This window comes from Vespa mandarinia, chromosome 13 (assembly GCF_050613455.1).
Source record: "Vespa mandarinia isolate Hongniang chromosome 13, ASM5061345v1, whole genome shotgun sequence".
NCBI lineage: Eukaryota > Metazoa > Arthropoda > Insecta > Hymenoptera > Vespidae > Vespa > Vespa mandarinia.
In genome coordinates, this window is record NC_140822.1 from 3,840,771 (window position 1) to 3,857,293 (window position 16,523).

Sequence of the window (16,523 nt, forward strand, 5' to 3'; positions counted from 1 at the left end):
CATTTAACTTATGTGGTACATTGGAACGTGTAAACGAGCTTTTCATACTGCTTACTGCAAACTTTGAAATACATATATAAACCTTTTTCCTTGATATTAATATCTTCTCATCCTTTACTTTATTTATTGCATTTTTATAAACGTTAACTTCTTATTTAAGACGCGCATCTAACAACAGTATAAAAAAGAAGAACAATACACATTTTTATAATAATATAAATAATACAGCCCTCCTTGGAGAGATATTCTTTATAAACTTAAAAAAACAAACATTTTTTACTTAATTTATTAAACATTTTTTCTTTTCTTTTTTCTTTTTTTTTTTTCTTTTCTTTTCTTTTCTTTTCTTTTTTTCCCTCTCATTAATTACGTCTTTGTGTCAGTGACTTGAAGATATTGTCTTGTTGGTTTAGCTCTTCTTCTCATCGTTCCCAATATATTGAGCATTTCTGATACAGCTGGTGGTGCAGTTTCTGCTTCCTGTCGTCTTTTTCTTTCCTCCTCTCTTTGTTTCTGTGATAAATATGTCATAAATTATAATTCATAATAATAATCATACGTTTAATATCATGTTATAATTATTACTTACATCCGTCTGCTTCAATGTGAATCGACCGCCTTTTATTTGATTAATAATATCATCGATGACTGAAACAAAAAAAAACAAAAGATAGTAAAACAAAATATAAGCTTTATCAAAAAGTTATTTGTTTGACTTCCTACCAGGCTGTTGTGTGACAGCTGAAGTTTTCTTGGGAATTCCAAGCATGCATTCCATATCGCTAACTGCATTAGACTCAGAATGCAATTTTTCCTTCGTTAACAATTTTACTGTTGCATTTCCAGTTGACGATAAGGAAGGTAATGGTGGTGGTGGTGGTGGTGGTGGTGGTGGAGGTGGAGGTGGTAGTAACAAAGACGGAATTGGTCTAGCAATTTTTTCTTCCAAATCAATTATTTTTTCTTTCATAGTTCTAATAACATCCTCCAAATTGTCTACTGATCTCTCAGCTCTTTCAGCTCTCTGTTGCATAACATCTAATTCGGATTCAGCGAGTTTCAATTTTTCTTCAACTATCTCAAACTCTACGTTGGATTCCTTTTCCTCTAACTTTTCCTGTAGCATCTGAATCTGTGATGCATGATTCTGTTGTTCCTCCTCCAATAGTCTTTTCAAGGACTCTACTTCTTGAAGGACAGTTAACAACCTTCCGTTTGGATCATCGCCAACTTCGGCCATTAAGAGAGCACTTTGATGAGCCAAAACGTTACGTTCTTTCTGCGCCTAGATCAATAAAAAGTTATTCGTAAGATTATACACAACGATTTTAAAGAAAATAAAGGCAGATATATCAAGGAGAAAAATGTGCCGTTTACCTTGTCAGCTTCCAATTTCATTATTTTAGCTGTTTCTCTCTCACGATCGCATTGAGTCTTTAATGCTTGAACTTCTTTTGCTACCATCTTTGTAACTCTTTCCATATTTTCCTTTTGCATTTTCATCTCGTTTATCTTGTCGTCGGCTACAAATAAATAGAATAATTTTTTCACAATATAGAAAATATTAAATTAATAATAAGATTTATTTATTGTTTGTAAGAATTACGAGATATTATAGAAATTTATGTCAATAATAATAAATATCTCTTTTATAAATTTTATGATAACAAGTAATATCATAAAGTAAGGTAAAAATTTGTTAAAAATTTTTAATGATATAATCTTTGCTCGAAAATGTCATATAATATTCGACTAATTAAAGAAATATTTACTTTTACATAATATTGTTATTCTTTACAAATGAAACATCTTGCGCAAAATAAAATACCTTTTTGTCTAAGTGTTCTTTCCTCTTCCAATTGAGTTGTCAAAAGTGTTATTTGTTCTTGAGCTTCGAATTCTTGCAATCGTGCCGAATTTAAATCAGTCTGGAGTTTAGCTATTTCTTGGCTTAGTTCTATAAAGAAATTTTTTTTTTCATTAATTTTTATGAAAACTATATAATTATAATTGTATTAAAAGAAATTGTATAATTATAATTATATTTACATACACACACACACACACACATATATACACATAACAATAATTTCAAACATTAACTAATTAATAATCTTTACAATTTTAAAAGTAATTATAGTTTTTATAAAAATATTGATTGCGAGTATGTGTATATGTTTATCTTTAACAATATATGTCATATTGTTATATGTTAAATATTTTATATACATTAAATATTTATAATAATATTATTTTCGTTCACTTGATATATGTAATAAATATATATGAAGTAACAATATATTATATATACACATATACAATTATGATAATATTGATTTTTTTTTTTCGTTTTTTTTACCTCTGACCGTTTCTCGAAGTTGATCCAAATCCTCGAAATTAGAATCTACCTCGTCGGTTATATCGAGATCGACCGATCCTCCTGGATGAATTTGTAAATATTTTTGCGCTATAATCTGAGATTTTCGTTTCAATTCACGATTTTGTTTATACCACTGAAAAGAATACATATTAAATTTAATAAATATTTTTTAAGATATAATTAGTTTATATGTATACAAAATATATACTTACTTCTGATGCTTGCTGCATAGCTTTATGCATTGCACCAGTTTCAATGTCATATTGACGTTTTAATTGTTCATATTCTTTACATACTGCTTCGGATACTGAAAAATATAATTTTTATTTCAATCAAAACTTAACTATTTGCTGTAAATAATGATCATTATAAATGTCTCGCTTCGTTTAAATATTTTGAATATATTTTTTCATTGTTTTTTTTTTTTTTTTTTTTTTTTGTATGAGAATAATTCTTATATTTCAATTAATTTAATAATTTTCTAATAAATAGTAATAATAATTTTTAGAAGTATTTCGTTTAATACAATAAATATTTTTCTTTTATTCGTGACATTTTTTTTCTTTTTTTTTTTTTTTTCTTTTTTTTTTTTTTGAATTATTAAACATTATCTATATAAACGGTATAAATTAATTATATTTCTTTTCTTTTCTTCTTTTTTTTTTATCAACAATAATAATCAAAATAATCATGATTCTTGTTAAAATATTACCTGTCCTCAATTTATTTAACTTTTCTTCCTTTTCCTGAACCTGCGATTGCAAAGTACCATTTTGCCTTTGCAATTGTTGATACTTTTTTTCCAAATCTGTGTGTTCCTTGTTTGCTGCAACAATCGTTTAATTAGATTTTTTTTTTTTTTTTTTTTTTTTTTTTTTTTTTTTAATACAAAAGAAAGCTTGCACATCAAGTTACAATATTATCGTTACAATATTACAGTTAAACTTTTGATAATTCGTTTTTAATAATTCATTATTTTCTTATTTTAACAAAAAGATATTACATTTACTTTTTGTTATATTTATAATTTATTATATAAATCGTGATTTTTTCACTTGTTAATAAAATGAAAGGGGGAAAAAAAAGAAAAAAAAAAAAATTTTTTATCATGAATATATAAATGCATCATCGTATCGAGCGATGCGCCCGTACGATTTATAGATCCGATCTAGGAAAACGATCGACATGCAACGGTCGGGTATTTATATTTATTAATTTTCAATCCGATCACGTTTTAAAGGCGTGTGTGACTAATAAAACGTCATTGGCTTTGAATCCAAGAGTGCAAGAGTGAATCACAACGGACGATACCACTTTTATATACAATATACACACTGTCGCAGTTTAACCGTGAACTATAATCATGATCAATGCAATGTCGATTGCAAATAAGTTTGTCACTGAGAAAAACCAACATCTAATTGAATTCCGAATGACGTTATTACTCTCTACATGGCCGACCTTAATGACGCTATATTCGGTTCGATTCAATCGATTAAAGAAAATAAATAAATAAAATAGGAAAAAAAAAAAAAAAAAAAAAAAAAAACAAAAAAAAAAGGAAAATTATTTTCCTGTTCTTTTTTCTATTTCTTTTATTCTGTCTTTTTTTTTATCGACGCGATAATTGATAAATTTAAACTGAAAAGATTGAATAATCAATTATAAATTAAAATAAATAAACCTGAGAAATATTTAAAAAAAAAAAAAAAAAAAAAAAAAATCGAAACAAAAAAATAACGAATTATTATTTCTCTCTCTCTCTCTCTCTCTCTCTCTCTCCCTCTCTCTCTCTCTCCCTCTCTCTCTCTCTCTCTCTCTCTCTCTCTCTCTCTCTCTCTCTCTCTCTCTCTCTCTCTCTCTCTCTCTCTCTCTCTCTTCCTCTTTCTCTCTCGATCTCTCTCTTTGTATTTTTTGATTTCACTAATCTGTCAATTAATAAATCATAGAAACAGGAGTCTACGGATAGTTATTAAAAATAAACAAAATATTCAAAATTGGAAAAGAATAAAAAAATAAAAAACATAAAGAAAACCATTTAAGATTTCTGTTTTTTTGTTTTTCCTTATTATTCTTATAATCTATTAATTAATAAATCCTGAGAATAATTTTAGAATCACTTTACGAAATTTCAAATGGTATGAACGAAAAAAAAAAAAATGAATTATAACCAACCAGTTTCGCCCTTTTGTAATAATAATTTTCTTCTTTTTTCGGACTCCTCATATTTACTTTTCCATTTGTTCTCGAGGAAACAATTGTTGGTATTACTGTTACCATTGCCATTTAATTTCGAAAAGGTATAATCATTTTTTTTAAACGGATTAACCGGATTAGTCTTCTCATCGACATTTCGCATTTCTATACTGGATGTCGATAAATTGTTATGCTTTGATCTTAGCTGTACCGAGGCATCGAGTTTCTCAAAATTAGCTTTTTGAGCGGCCACCGAGGTTGTTCTACCAAGTTTTTCGAAAGAACCTCTTCTTATTGGTGAACATCGTTGTTCTTGTGGTTTTGCTTGAATGTTCGTTATCCTCGGTACAGGAATGTGAGAATGAATTACGTTCGTTGTTGCTGCTGCTGTTGTCGTCCTCGGAGGTTCCGTGCTAAGAACTATGTTCAATTCTGTCTTGTTCATGATCGCTACTTTTTCCCAACAACAACAAAAAAAAAAAAAGAAGAAAACGAAAAAAATTAAATTAAATAAAGTTAAATAAAATTAATTCAAATATATTTGAACTAAATTTAATATTACGCTTTTATTTGATTTTTTTTTTTCTTATTTTATTATTTAATACACTAAAGAAATTAGATCGACAAGATTTTTATGATTACTTTCTAAAAAATATATCTACGTATACAATGCTTACACAAAAATGGCGGACTATATTATATGTACGTATACAGTGCATTGACAATAAAATTTATTTTATTGTTTGACACATGCAAAAAAGTTAATAAATTATTTCGTCATTTATTTATCATGAAAATGTAACAGTGAAATTGTAAATATGACTTAAGTCATAACATTTTTAACGCTATCATTTTGAAAGATATATCAAAACAAAATGAAAACGATTAAAGTCACTTTGACCTAATATCATTAGAATAATATAAAATTAAAATGCATTTTAATTTTTTTTTTTTAATTAAAATAAGAGAAAGTGAATTAATAAATTATTATGATTACTTATATTTATCCATATGACAGATTATACACACATATGTCAATTAATTCATTAATTCGATACAAATATTATTTTCATTCGTATATTTGTCTATAATTATAATTTGAAATATATGAAAATAAAACAAATGATTAGAAATATATCACTATTATGATCTTTAGAACAGATGAAAAATGTCAATAACGATAAAAATTTAACGCGAAAGAAGAAAATGAAGAGGATTTCCCAAATTTATCCCCACCCTCCCACCTCCAAAAAAAACAAGAGAAAATATAAGAAAAAAAAATTGAAAATCGTCCTATAAAATATATATATCGAATTATATACAATAATGAATTTAGATTAACGATTTAGATATAGGGATAATGGAGTTTGTCATACTCGTAATATCGGGGGTTCAAGTAAAACTCAAAGTGCATGACCGCTAAAGTGTTAATAACATTTGTGTTTTCTAAAAATATACATACATATATGTATGCGTATTGTATATGTGTATACATATCAAGCGCACCCCCGTGTTTCAGCCAAGTTGAAAATAGCAGCACTGTCAAAAGATTCTCGTGACTAATCTCGATTCTACAACCGCTAACACATCGAGATAAGAAAGACTACTTTTCCTTATAGATAAAACATTTTTATAAATAAATCTAATCAATAAGAATGATGTAACGCGCAATTGTATCCAAAACGGATACCTTCTTCATTTTATTTTTTCTTCTTTTTTATTATTTTTTTGTTTTTTTTTTCATTCTTACAATTTTCTAAACCAAACGATAAAAAATCTAATTTGAAAAGAAAAAAAAAAAAAAAAATCCTATCGGTACATATTTAAGTACGTATGTATGTACGTACTTTTTTAGATAAAAAATTTAATTTAAAAAAAAAAAAAAAAAAAAAAAAAGACAGACAAAAAAGAAACAAATGAAAATAAAGAGATTGTTATATAAAATCTTTTATAAGAAATTTCGTCGATATATTGACTTGTGTGTGCACAGTGCACGCGTACGAGCGAACGATCGAGCGAGCGAGCATGTTGTGTGTGTTTAGGAAGAGAAGCCATGTTTATTTTGAAGAAAAAAAATTGAACAAAAAAAAAAAAGAAACAAAAAAAAATTCAATTCTAACCTAAAACTTTGAAAAATATACAAAGTTAGCACGTGTCATCGGGCTACGTGGGAGTCAAAATGATAATCATCATCATCTCCCACAGACCTTTTAACGTTAATTCATTGGAATTTATGCGTCACTATTCTCCATTATATATATATATATATATATATTCCGTTCATTATAACGGAACAGAAGAGACGTCATTCGGGAAACATCGACGTCTCGAGTACTCGTTAACGTTTAAGGGCTTAACCTATAAGATTCAGCGCCATTGATAATAATGAATAACGATAATGATAATGATAATAATAATAATCTTACGACTAATGACTCGGTTTTCCTTTTCATTTCATATCATAATTACTTTCCAAATCTAACCTAAAATATTCCGATGTGAAAAATATTCAACGGAGATAAGAGAGTAGTAATTTTAAGAAAATGACGTCTTCGAAGTGACAGTTTTACAAAGCTTACTAAGTTGGTAATTATCTTGAAACAATAGGTCTTGCTTCCTACACGTTCGTAGCTTTTTCAATCTGCATATGTATGTACATATGTGTTCGTATGTTCATACATATGTTCATATATATATATATATATATACATATAAAACATGTGTAAGATGAGTCATAAAAGTCTTCGGAATTTTTATGATTCTAGAGAAATCTGTGTTGATAAAAAAAAGAAGGTTTACAAAAAAAAAAAGAAAAAGATAAAAGTTAAGATTTTTATGTCTATCGCTGTCAAATCATACTTCGTCATTCTCTTTCGTTCATAAATTTACCCTTGTCTTTATACTATAATGATCGATCGTCCTACTTTACTTTTTTTTTTTTTTTTTTTTTTATTCTAGAACTATGTCCGTGCATTTAAAAACTAGTATTATAAATACATACGTACATACGAACATAGAAAAAAAAAATTTCTAATCGATTTAACTCGAATTTTTTTTCCTTTTTTTTGTAGCCCATAATTTTACTCCTACAATTTCATTAATATTATAAAATCATAGTTAAACGATGCATGTTCTCGTTTATATAGATGAAGATAAAATCTACGTCGTATTGGCGCTTAAAGCCAAGAATCGACTTCCCCTTCACTTTCTCTCTTTTGCGTTATTAAACGACTAAAGATCATAAAGATCGATCGGCAGAACATCTAAAAGATCGGCATATATCGTTAAATTCCGCCATTTGTCGTCGGAATTTACCGAACTTCGACCGAACACGTACGAAATTTAACGATTTATTCAAATACATTTTCAAACGATCTTTTCATGATTTTTAATAGATAGACAAAGAATTAGAAATGGATATATAAGGTTATGTACTATATTGATTTTTTCGATAACTAAACTTATTGTTAGTTATAGTATAATGTTAACACTATATATATATATATATATATATATATATATATATAGTTAATGTAGTTATTTATAGTTACAAATAATTACTATTTATATACACTATATTTTATATATTATATTATTGCTATATATTTAGTTAACTGCAATTATGGTTAAATAAACATAGTTATGATAATGTATTAACTATATACATATATATTATGTTATATAGTTGCTACTATGTTATGAAATTGCTACATTTTATATATTCAATTAATTATAGTTACAGTTAACTTAAACTCAGTTATCGAAAAAAATAAAAAATATGTAATTAAAAAGAAATAGAAACGAAAAAATAATGAAAAAAACAAGGAAACAAATTGCTTCATTATCCACAAAAAAAGAAAAAAATCCGAATTTATCACAATGGCTTGAAAAAAAGAATAAAATTAAATTGTGCCAACAATGAAAGCATTGTAATATAATAAAATGCGTTTTCACTCGCAGATGTTTACACTCACGATCGTCTGACGCATCGCTTCTTCTGCAAAATAAAAAAAAAGTTAAAAAAAAAAATCTTGAACTCTCGATCTCGTTGAGGTGGAAAACAAAACAAAAAGAAAAAAGAACAATCACACACGAATAAATTTCTCTTTTGTATTCTATACGATGGCGCGCACCAATAAAAAAGACGAGAAAAGAAAAAAAAAAAGCAGAAACAAAAGTAAAATAAAATAAAATAAAATAAAATAAAATAAAAAACAAGAAATTGTCACAACGAAGTAAACTTATGGCAAAAGTAGAAGAAAAAAATAAAAATTAAAAATCACAAGCAACAGTCTTTTTCTCTCTCTCTCTCTCTCTCTCTCTCTCTCTCTCTCTCTCTCTCTCTCTCTCTTCGAGGAGTAACAAAGAATCGCGTGCGTTTCGAGCGACGTTCAAGCTCGTACTGTGTGTTCCCTGTTAATTTCACATTGTCCGAGGGCGTTCCAGGCGACGACGACGACGACGACAACGACGACGACAACGACAACGTTGACAACGTTGACGACGATGACGATGACGACGTCGAGAATGCGTTCCTTTAAATGAATGCTACCGAGTCTTTCTTTCTTTCTTTCTCTCTTTCTTTCTCTCTTACTCTCATTCTTTCTCTCTCTCTCTCTCTCTCTCTCTCTCTTTCTTTTACTCTCGCTCTCACTTGTTATCTTATCTCTTTCTCTTTCTCTCTCTCTTTCTCTCTCTCTTTCTCTCTGTCTTCTATATCTTTCGTTCTTGCTCTCACTCACTCTCGTGTACGTGTTTAAAGCGTACGCACGTGCGACTGACTTCGCGCCGAAGGTTTTTCCTTCAGAGAATGTGCAACGTACACACTGAGAAGTAACCTTCCAGGCGTATTGTTGCTTAATCAAGCTGTGCTTTGGATACACTCAATTACCACACGGTTTTAATGTTACGAGTGTGGACTATGATGTGTTTATGTATTCCAAAAAAAGAAAAAAGAAAAGAAAAGAAAGAGAAAGAAAGATAGAGAGACAGAAAGAGAGAAAGAGAGAAAAAAGGAACGAGAATATTTTCTCTTAATAGGGAGAATAAATTTACTTTTTTTTTTTTTTTACTTTTTCTCTTTTCGAAACTTTTTTTTCAGGAAGATGTTTTTGTTTTTATTTTTTTCTTTTTACATTTTTATAATAGAATAAATAATAATTAAGTATACGGAAATAAGAAATTGTTTGTTAGAAAGAACATCATATTGGATGGTTTTTTGATATTTTTCCACGTTTAAATTTAATGAAGTTAAAAATATAATGAGTTTTTTGTTTTTTTTTCTTTTCTTTTTTCTACATCATTAAAAGATCGTTAAAAGAACGGTGAGGATCATTCGACTTCTGTTTAAAAGTGCTGAGAAAGGAATAACGTTCTTGAAAATGTTTCTCGTTTCCAAGGAGTATGATAAGTAAACAACGCATGAGTTTACCTCGGCGGTCAACAGTCTGTAACACACTTGCCGTCTTTCGAGAATTTATATATATATACACATGTATGTACATATATGTATGTATACACAAGTGCAATTTCGACATTTTTTCGTTTTAATCCAACGAAAGAATTTTATTTTACATATATAAATTAGCTGTATATTCAGGTAACATTCTTTTATAAAAAGAAAAGAAAAAAAAAAATAAAAAGAAAAGAAAAAAAAAGAAGAGGATAATCGTACAATGTATTTTTTTGTAACTAAGGTTATACCAATAAAACGTCGAAATTAAGAAGTATTCTTTTTAAATATAAAAAATCATATTGCAAATTAATATACGATTAAAATCATCAAAGACAACAATAATAATAATATTAATAATAATAATAATAATAATAAATAAATAAATAAATAAATAAAATGAAATAACGTATACGTATTACTCTTGTCTAATCAATGAAAATTAAAACGAAAAGTTTAATGATCCGACGACCTCCTAACAGATCCGTAGATCTCTAAATTACGTTTGAATGTGTGTTTACATGTATATATATATATATATATATATATATATATATATACATGTAAACACACATTCATATATATATATAAATATATATATATATATATATATATATATATATTTATATTACTGTATGTAACATATATACACTGTATATTATACAATGAGAAATATAAGTCAATGAACTAAGGATATAGAAAGAATAACAATTCTAAGAAATGATCACGCACACTATGTTTACAATACATATTATTTGAATTGAACGTACAAGAGAGAACATGATAGAACGATAGAAAATAATTCATAATATCTAATAAAATAGATTAAGAATCATACGATGATAAATTCCAAATATATGTACATAAGCACGAATGTTAAGTATTATTTTATGAAAATAGACTGATAGAAGATATAAACGACATATGTTGTAATACACGTCGTCAACCTACCAATCGTTGTCCGTTTAAATATCTCTCTGTCGTATGTATATCTATGTGTATATGTGTGTGCATGTGTACGATTCATATAATTTTCACACGTATAAAGTCGCAACTATGAGGATTCTCCTATCAGCCGTAGTAGTGAAACGATGTGTAAGGTGCAAAGTGCTCAGAATCTTTTGTGCATAGTGATATTGTTTTTCTTACTCTTTTTTCTTTTCTGTTTTTTTTTTCTTTTTTTTTTATTTCCTTTTCTCTAGTATACGCATTGAAACTTCATATATATATATATATATATATATATATATGTGTGTGTGTTACTGTACGATTTTCTAACCTATGTTAAATTTTTCTTATTCTAAGAGATTCTATTTCTTTATATATCGAATATAGGTATTCGTATTTATATAAATAATAAATATACAATATACGAATATTGTATATTTGTATACAATATTGTATACGAATATATTTAATAAGTATTAATTTATAAGCCAATAATTTATACTTTAATCTATGTTCAAAGGCTATTACGATACTTTAATAATTTATACCTTAATATCTGTAATTTTTTAAAATGGATTAAATAATATAACTATTAAATAATTACATTAGCTTAGACGATTTAGATGTAATTAGAAAATTGCATTTATCTAATTTTAAATCATTTAAAATAATATAATAATAGAGAACATTGATATTAATGAAATTTATTTCGAATTATAGGTTATAATAAGTGTTAATATATATTGTAATTTATTTTGAACAGAGAATGGATATCAATAAGATGTTAATGGAATTAATATAAGTTCAGGCTTACATTAATATTTTAGAATATTTAAATATATTTTATTTATTGTAGATATTAAACAATTATCATTAGGACATTGGAATAATTATAATAAATTATAATTATTCAGTTATAACAGTTACTATGGTAACTCTTAATATTATTACAAAGTTTAAAGGTATATAAATATAATATAAAAATAGGACGACTAAAAAAATCTTTTACAGTAAATCAAACTGAAAAAGACAATCTATACTACTGTATTAGATACAAATTAAAGTAAATAGAAATTCCTATTCATTCCTTTTGTATATGATGGCTCAACGTTACTTGAGTATTAAATTTAAAGAGAAATAAGGAGGGAAGTACCTAAAAATCAATGTTAATTAATTTTTCATTTCTTTCTTTGCTTGATAGAAAATCATATTACTATGCTTTCAATGTTGGTAGAAGTTGAACGATTATAATTCATTAAAAATTCATCTGGTCTCTCATGTATAATAATTCAAGATCACATGAGATCACATTTAAAGAGATAGAAAGAGAAAAGGATATTAAAATCAATGTCACTTAATTTTTGAAACTCTTTGCCCAATAGAAAATCATCCTACTATTATTCTTTCATTCGATAGAAGTCGAACAACTGTAATTCATTAAAAATTCATTCTGACCCTAATGTATGATGGTTCAAGGTTACTCCAGATCACTTCTAAAGAAGGAGGAAGAGGAGAGAAAAGGATGTAAAGATCAAAGTCTATATGTATTCGACACTTGAGTCATAAAGTTCTGAATAATCACCAAGCAATTCTTTGTCTACTTTGCTTTACCACGAAAGAGTGCTGACTCTATCGCGGTGTTTAAATTCGTTCGGATTTAATAGGAATCAGTTTCGATTAAGCACTCTTCCTTTCTACGAATAGATTCTTACCCTCTGTCTATTTTCGTTTTAAATTTATGCTTCTTCTTTTAACTGATGATACGAATCCATTTTAACTTTCGCGGTCAAATTTTTTTATGAATGAAAAAATTTTAATTTAACCTATTTCCTGCCATTCGTGTAAATATTAATATATTTTACTTTATTATCAGATTTTCGTCAGTATTACAATAACGCACGTCTTTATCTGATCGAATCTTTGCAATCGTATAATAAACATTTTTTTGATCTTGTTGAATTTCATTCTTTTTTTTTTTTGTTCAATTTCCTGTCGAAGTCAGGAGATCAAAGATATATGAAATGATATTAAGATAATTATGATATAAAAAAAGAAAAAAAAATTAAAGAAAATATATATAAAATTATTTGATTCGTTAGGTCGTAAAATTCGTGATAAAAAGAAGTTTGACCTCGACAGAAGCTTTCTCGTTCTTGTGCATTTTTCCATTCGTACGCAGATTATGTGCCATCATTATTAAGTCGCTTATTGTCTCGAGTTATTCCCCTCTGTCGATCATAACTATGTTGAATATGATGAGATGACTCATGCTCATTAATTGTCTAACGGGTGTTCCGGCGAATCATGGAAATTGATGCATAATTTTAACAACTACGCAGCTGCTCGATCGAGAATTATATATGTATATTTAACAATATTAAAATTTTTAGGTTATAAAACAAGAGAAAGATAATTTAATTAAATTTTTTTCTGTCACTCGAATGTTTATTATAATTGAATAAATGATAACATAAGTTATCATTAAGATAATTATACGATCGATTTATAATAAAAAAAGAAAACAATTATTTTTCATATGATTTGCCAAATTTGTCATTTCAAAATGGCGCTATTTTGAGATATCCTATTCGTTGGTAGAACTGCTTGTCAAAGTGTCCTATTAAGTTGAAAGATCTAGTGATTTTTTTTACTATCCTACAAAGGGAGATACGCAAATAATAATCTCTGCTTGTAATTAATGCAATTATATTTTTAACGGATAATATTAGAATGTGTTATCTCACGATAAGAAAGAACAGAATAATTCAGTATGAATAGAACATCGTGTTGTTAGTGTCGATTTTGTAAATATTCGAAACGAAATACCGGTTCATTATTTTGCAAATAATTGAACGGATTTTTGGGAGATAAAAAATAAATTATTGTGATTGAATCTTAATGCTGCTCCGTTTTACTATTAATTGACATGACACGGCTAAGAGGCCGAGCTTCTCTCATGATAATCGTAATGATTACTTTTACATTGATGGTGGTTATATATCATATTCTCAGTAATGAAATAGATACTATTTCATCCGATAAGATTAGTTCTCGAATGAAGGTTGAAGATGTTTATCCACTTGGTGATCTCACAGAGATTCCTATAAGTATAGTCAGGAAACAACAAATGGAATCTCAAATTGCAGGAAATGCAAAACTTGCCAGAAGTAAACAATTTGGAGATGGTATCAATGGTAATTCATATTCATCGTCCAATCCATTGTTCAAAGGACACAAAATCGTTCATTTAGATTTAAAGGGTGCTCCACCTAAAATAGGTTATTATAAATATCTTTTACCATTACTCAAAAAGTTAGGTGCCACTGGAATACTTATAGAATATGAGGATATGTTTCCATTTGATGAAAAAATAAAAGACATAAGCGCTGGTAATTGTTATACCAAAGATGATATTCGTATTATTCAGAACTTAGCAGAAGAAAATAATCTTATTGTCATTCCATTGATACAAACTTTTGGACATTTGGAATTTATTCTTAAGCTTGATAAATATAAGGATTATAGAGAAGTTCCAAGATATCCACAAGTAGTATGTCCTACTTATAATAAAACAATACCATTAATTTATGAAATAATAGATCAAATTGTAGCAGCTCATCCAATCTCAAAGCACTTGCATATTGGAGCTGATGAAGTATATCAGATAGGAGATTGTTCGAGGTGTGTAAATACTATGGTTAAAAAACATTGGACTAAAAAACAATTATTCCTTGATCATGTATCTAAAGTAGCTAGTTATATCAAGGAAAAGTATCCACAGCTTACAGTATTAATGTGGGATGATGAATTTCGTGAAATTTCACCTCAAGAAATAATAGATAAAGATTTGCATTTAATGGTGGAACCAGTCGTATGGAAATATACAACCGATCCAGGCTCCACTCTGACAGATCAATTATGGGAGAGTTATGGTGCTGTTTGGAAAAGTGTTTGGGTTGCGACAGCTTTTAAAGGAGCTACTGCACCAGATAGATTTTATACCGATATAACTTATCATTTGGAAAATCATCAACGTTGGTTAGAAATTATTACAAAATACTCTAATCAAATTACATTTAAAGGTGTTATTTTAACAGGATGGCAAAGATATGATCATTTTAGCGTACTCTGTGAACTTTTATCAACAGCCATTCCATCACTTGCCATTAATCTGGCAGCCTTACAGGTATCGAATTTGAATGGTTTTCCTATTGAGATACCTAATCAATTAGCAGATATATTACAATGTGAAAATATAATCTCTTTGAGTATACCGGAACCTCAATATGGATGGACGAAATGTGGCTTTCATGGATCCTCTGTATATGCAGTTACATTAAGACTTTATTCTTTAATGCAAGAAATAAATAAAATGGAACAAGAGAACATTTTTAAAGGATGGTTGAAGCCATATAATTTAAAATATTCTTTCTCAAGTCCAAGTCATATTGAACGTATAATAGACGAATTAAATAGGCATAAGTTGGAGATAATGTATATTGAAAAAGAAATGCGTTCTGCAATGGAAGATATTTATGACAATTATACGATACAAGAGTGGTTAGAAACGTACATTACGCCTTTAAATGAAAAGATCACGCAATTGTACGAGGCAGAGGAGAAAATTCTTGAAAAAAATACATGGCCAAGAAGACCACTGACAAAGATTGATTGAAAAATAATTATTTTTCAAGAGTACACAATTCATTCTGAATAACAGAAATAGATAATAAGAGACTGATTAAAAATTTATTAGAAAAAAAAAAGAAAAAAAAAAACCAATTGAGATATATTATCTTTGTTCTTACAAATAACAGATAATCAATGCAATAATAAGTTAATTATATGTATATATATATACTATGTTTTTTAAATTCTTGATAACAACAACATTATAAAAAGAAGGGCTCAATAATCTGATCAATTACGCCGTCCGTGATTTGAAATATCACGTTCGTCTCATTATGAATAACAAAATCTTTATTTACTTCGAAATCAAAAGAACGTGTTAAACACACAAAAGTGAATTTTACGCTAAATCTCTGTGCGTGGTACAATCAAAGTGCAAATATGTATTATACCAAAGTTGGTTTATTATTTGCATTAATTAATTTAATTGCAAATACCTTTTACAGTAAATGTTATAATATGTATACATGACTTGTACAAGAGCATGTATAGTCATACTCATTGTTAGTGTAAGTTGTAGGAATCTTAAGACAGTCAATGTAATTTTATTCTCATGAAAAGTTTGATCCCTCTCTAATAAATACTTCTTTTTCCCTAGTTAATATTAGTATGTGTTTCTATGTTGAAACATGGTATGACATATTTTATGAAATTAAATTTGTATACACACACACATACCCAACAAACACACACATACACACACATACACGTTCATAAACATGCTATGGTAATTGTACAAACTATTGAAAAATATTTTCAACCTTGTTATAATCTAAATATTAATCTTATTATTGCCCTTAGGAAAATATCAATAAAATTGTTTTTCAATTATTCTATTAATTTATAATCATTACCATG

The 16,523-nt window shown here is 27.6% G+C and overlaps 2 protein-coding genes across 8 annotated transcripts; one reads left to right on the forward strand and one right to left on the reverse strand.

The window, feature by feature from the left end:
* Positions 1-231: 231 nt before the first annotated feature.
* On the reverse strand, positions 232-9,100 carry LOC118448613 (uncharacterized). 7 transcript variants are annotated; one of them, XM_085660907.1, is made up of 11 exons: positions 8,980-9,092; positions 8,551-8,573; positions 4,556-5,026; positions 3,093-3,206; positions 2,593-2,687; positions 2,360-2,513; positions 1,829-1,957; positions 1,378-1,523; positions 724-1,285; positions 590-648; positions 232-513 (listed from the first exon to the last, which is right to left on the reverse strand). In XM_085660907.1, the coding sequence occupies exons 3-11, from the start codon at positions 5,019-5,021 to the stop codon at positions 367-369; spliced, it is 1,872 nt and encodes a 623-aa protein (XP_085517033.1). In that variant the 5' UTR covers positions 5,022-5,026; positions 8,551-8,573; positions 8,980-9,092; the 3' UTR covers positions 232-366. The 7 variants fall into 7 exon arrangements, with proteins under 7 accessions (XP_085517033.1, XP_085517034.1, XP_085517035.1 ...); XM_085660908.1 differs by lacking the exon at positions 8,980-9,092 and adding an exon at positions 8,860-8,878; XM_085660909.1 differs by lacking the exon at positions 8,980-9,092 and adding an exon at positions 8,670-8,853.
* Positions 9,101-13,503: 4,403 nt separating this feature from the next.
* Positions 13,504-16,465, forward strand: LOC118448614 (hexosaminidase D). Its single transcript, XM_035882086.2, has one exon. The coding sequence runs from the start codon at positions 13,903-13,905 to the stop codon at positions 15,649-15,651; it is 1,749 nt and encodes a 582-aa protein (XP_035737979.2). The 5' UTR covers positions 13,504-13,902; the 3' UTR covers positions 15,652-16,465.
* The last annotated feature ends 58 nt before the right edge of the window (positions 16,466-16,523 follow it).

What these genes read in the sequence shown, in the direction of transcription:
- LOC118448613 (XM_035882085.2), bottom strand. Translation starts at nt 5,021, where the DNA reads ATGAACAAGACAGAATTGAACATAGTTCTTAGCACGGAACCTCCGAGG. An exon ending in ACTTCGAGAAACGGTCAGAG is followed by an intron (nt 1,958 to 2,359) that starts GTAAAAAAAACG and finishes ATTTCTTTATAG; the next exon opens with AACTAAGCCAAGAAATAGCT. An exon ending in TGAAATTGGAAGCTGACAAG is followed by an intron (nt 1,286 to 1,377) that starts GTAAACGGCACA and finishes TTATTGATCTAG; the next exon opens with GCGCAGAAAGAACGTAACGT.
- LOC118448614 (XM_035882086.2), top strand. Translation starts at nt 13,903, where the DNA reads ATGACACGGCTAAGAGGCCGAGCTTCTCTCATGATAATCGTAATGATT.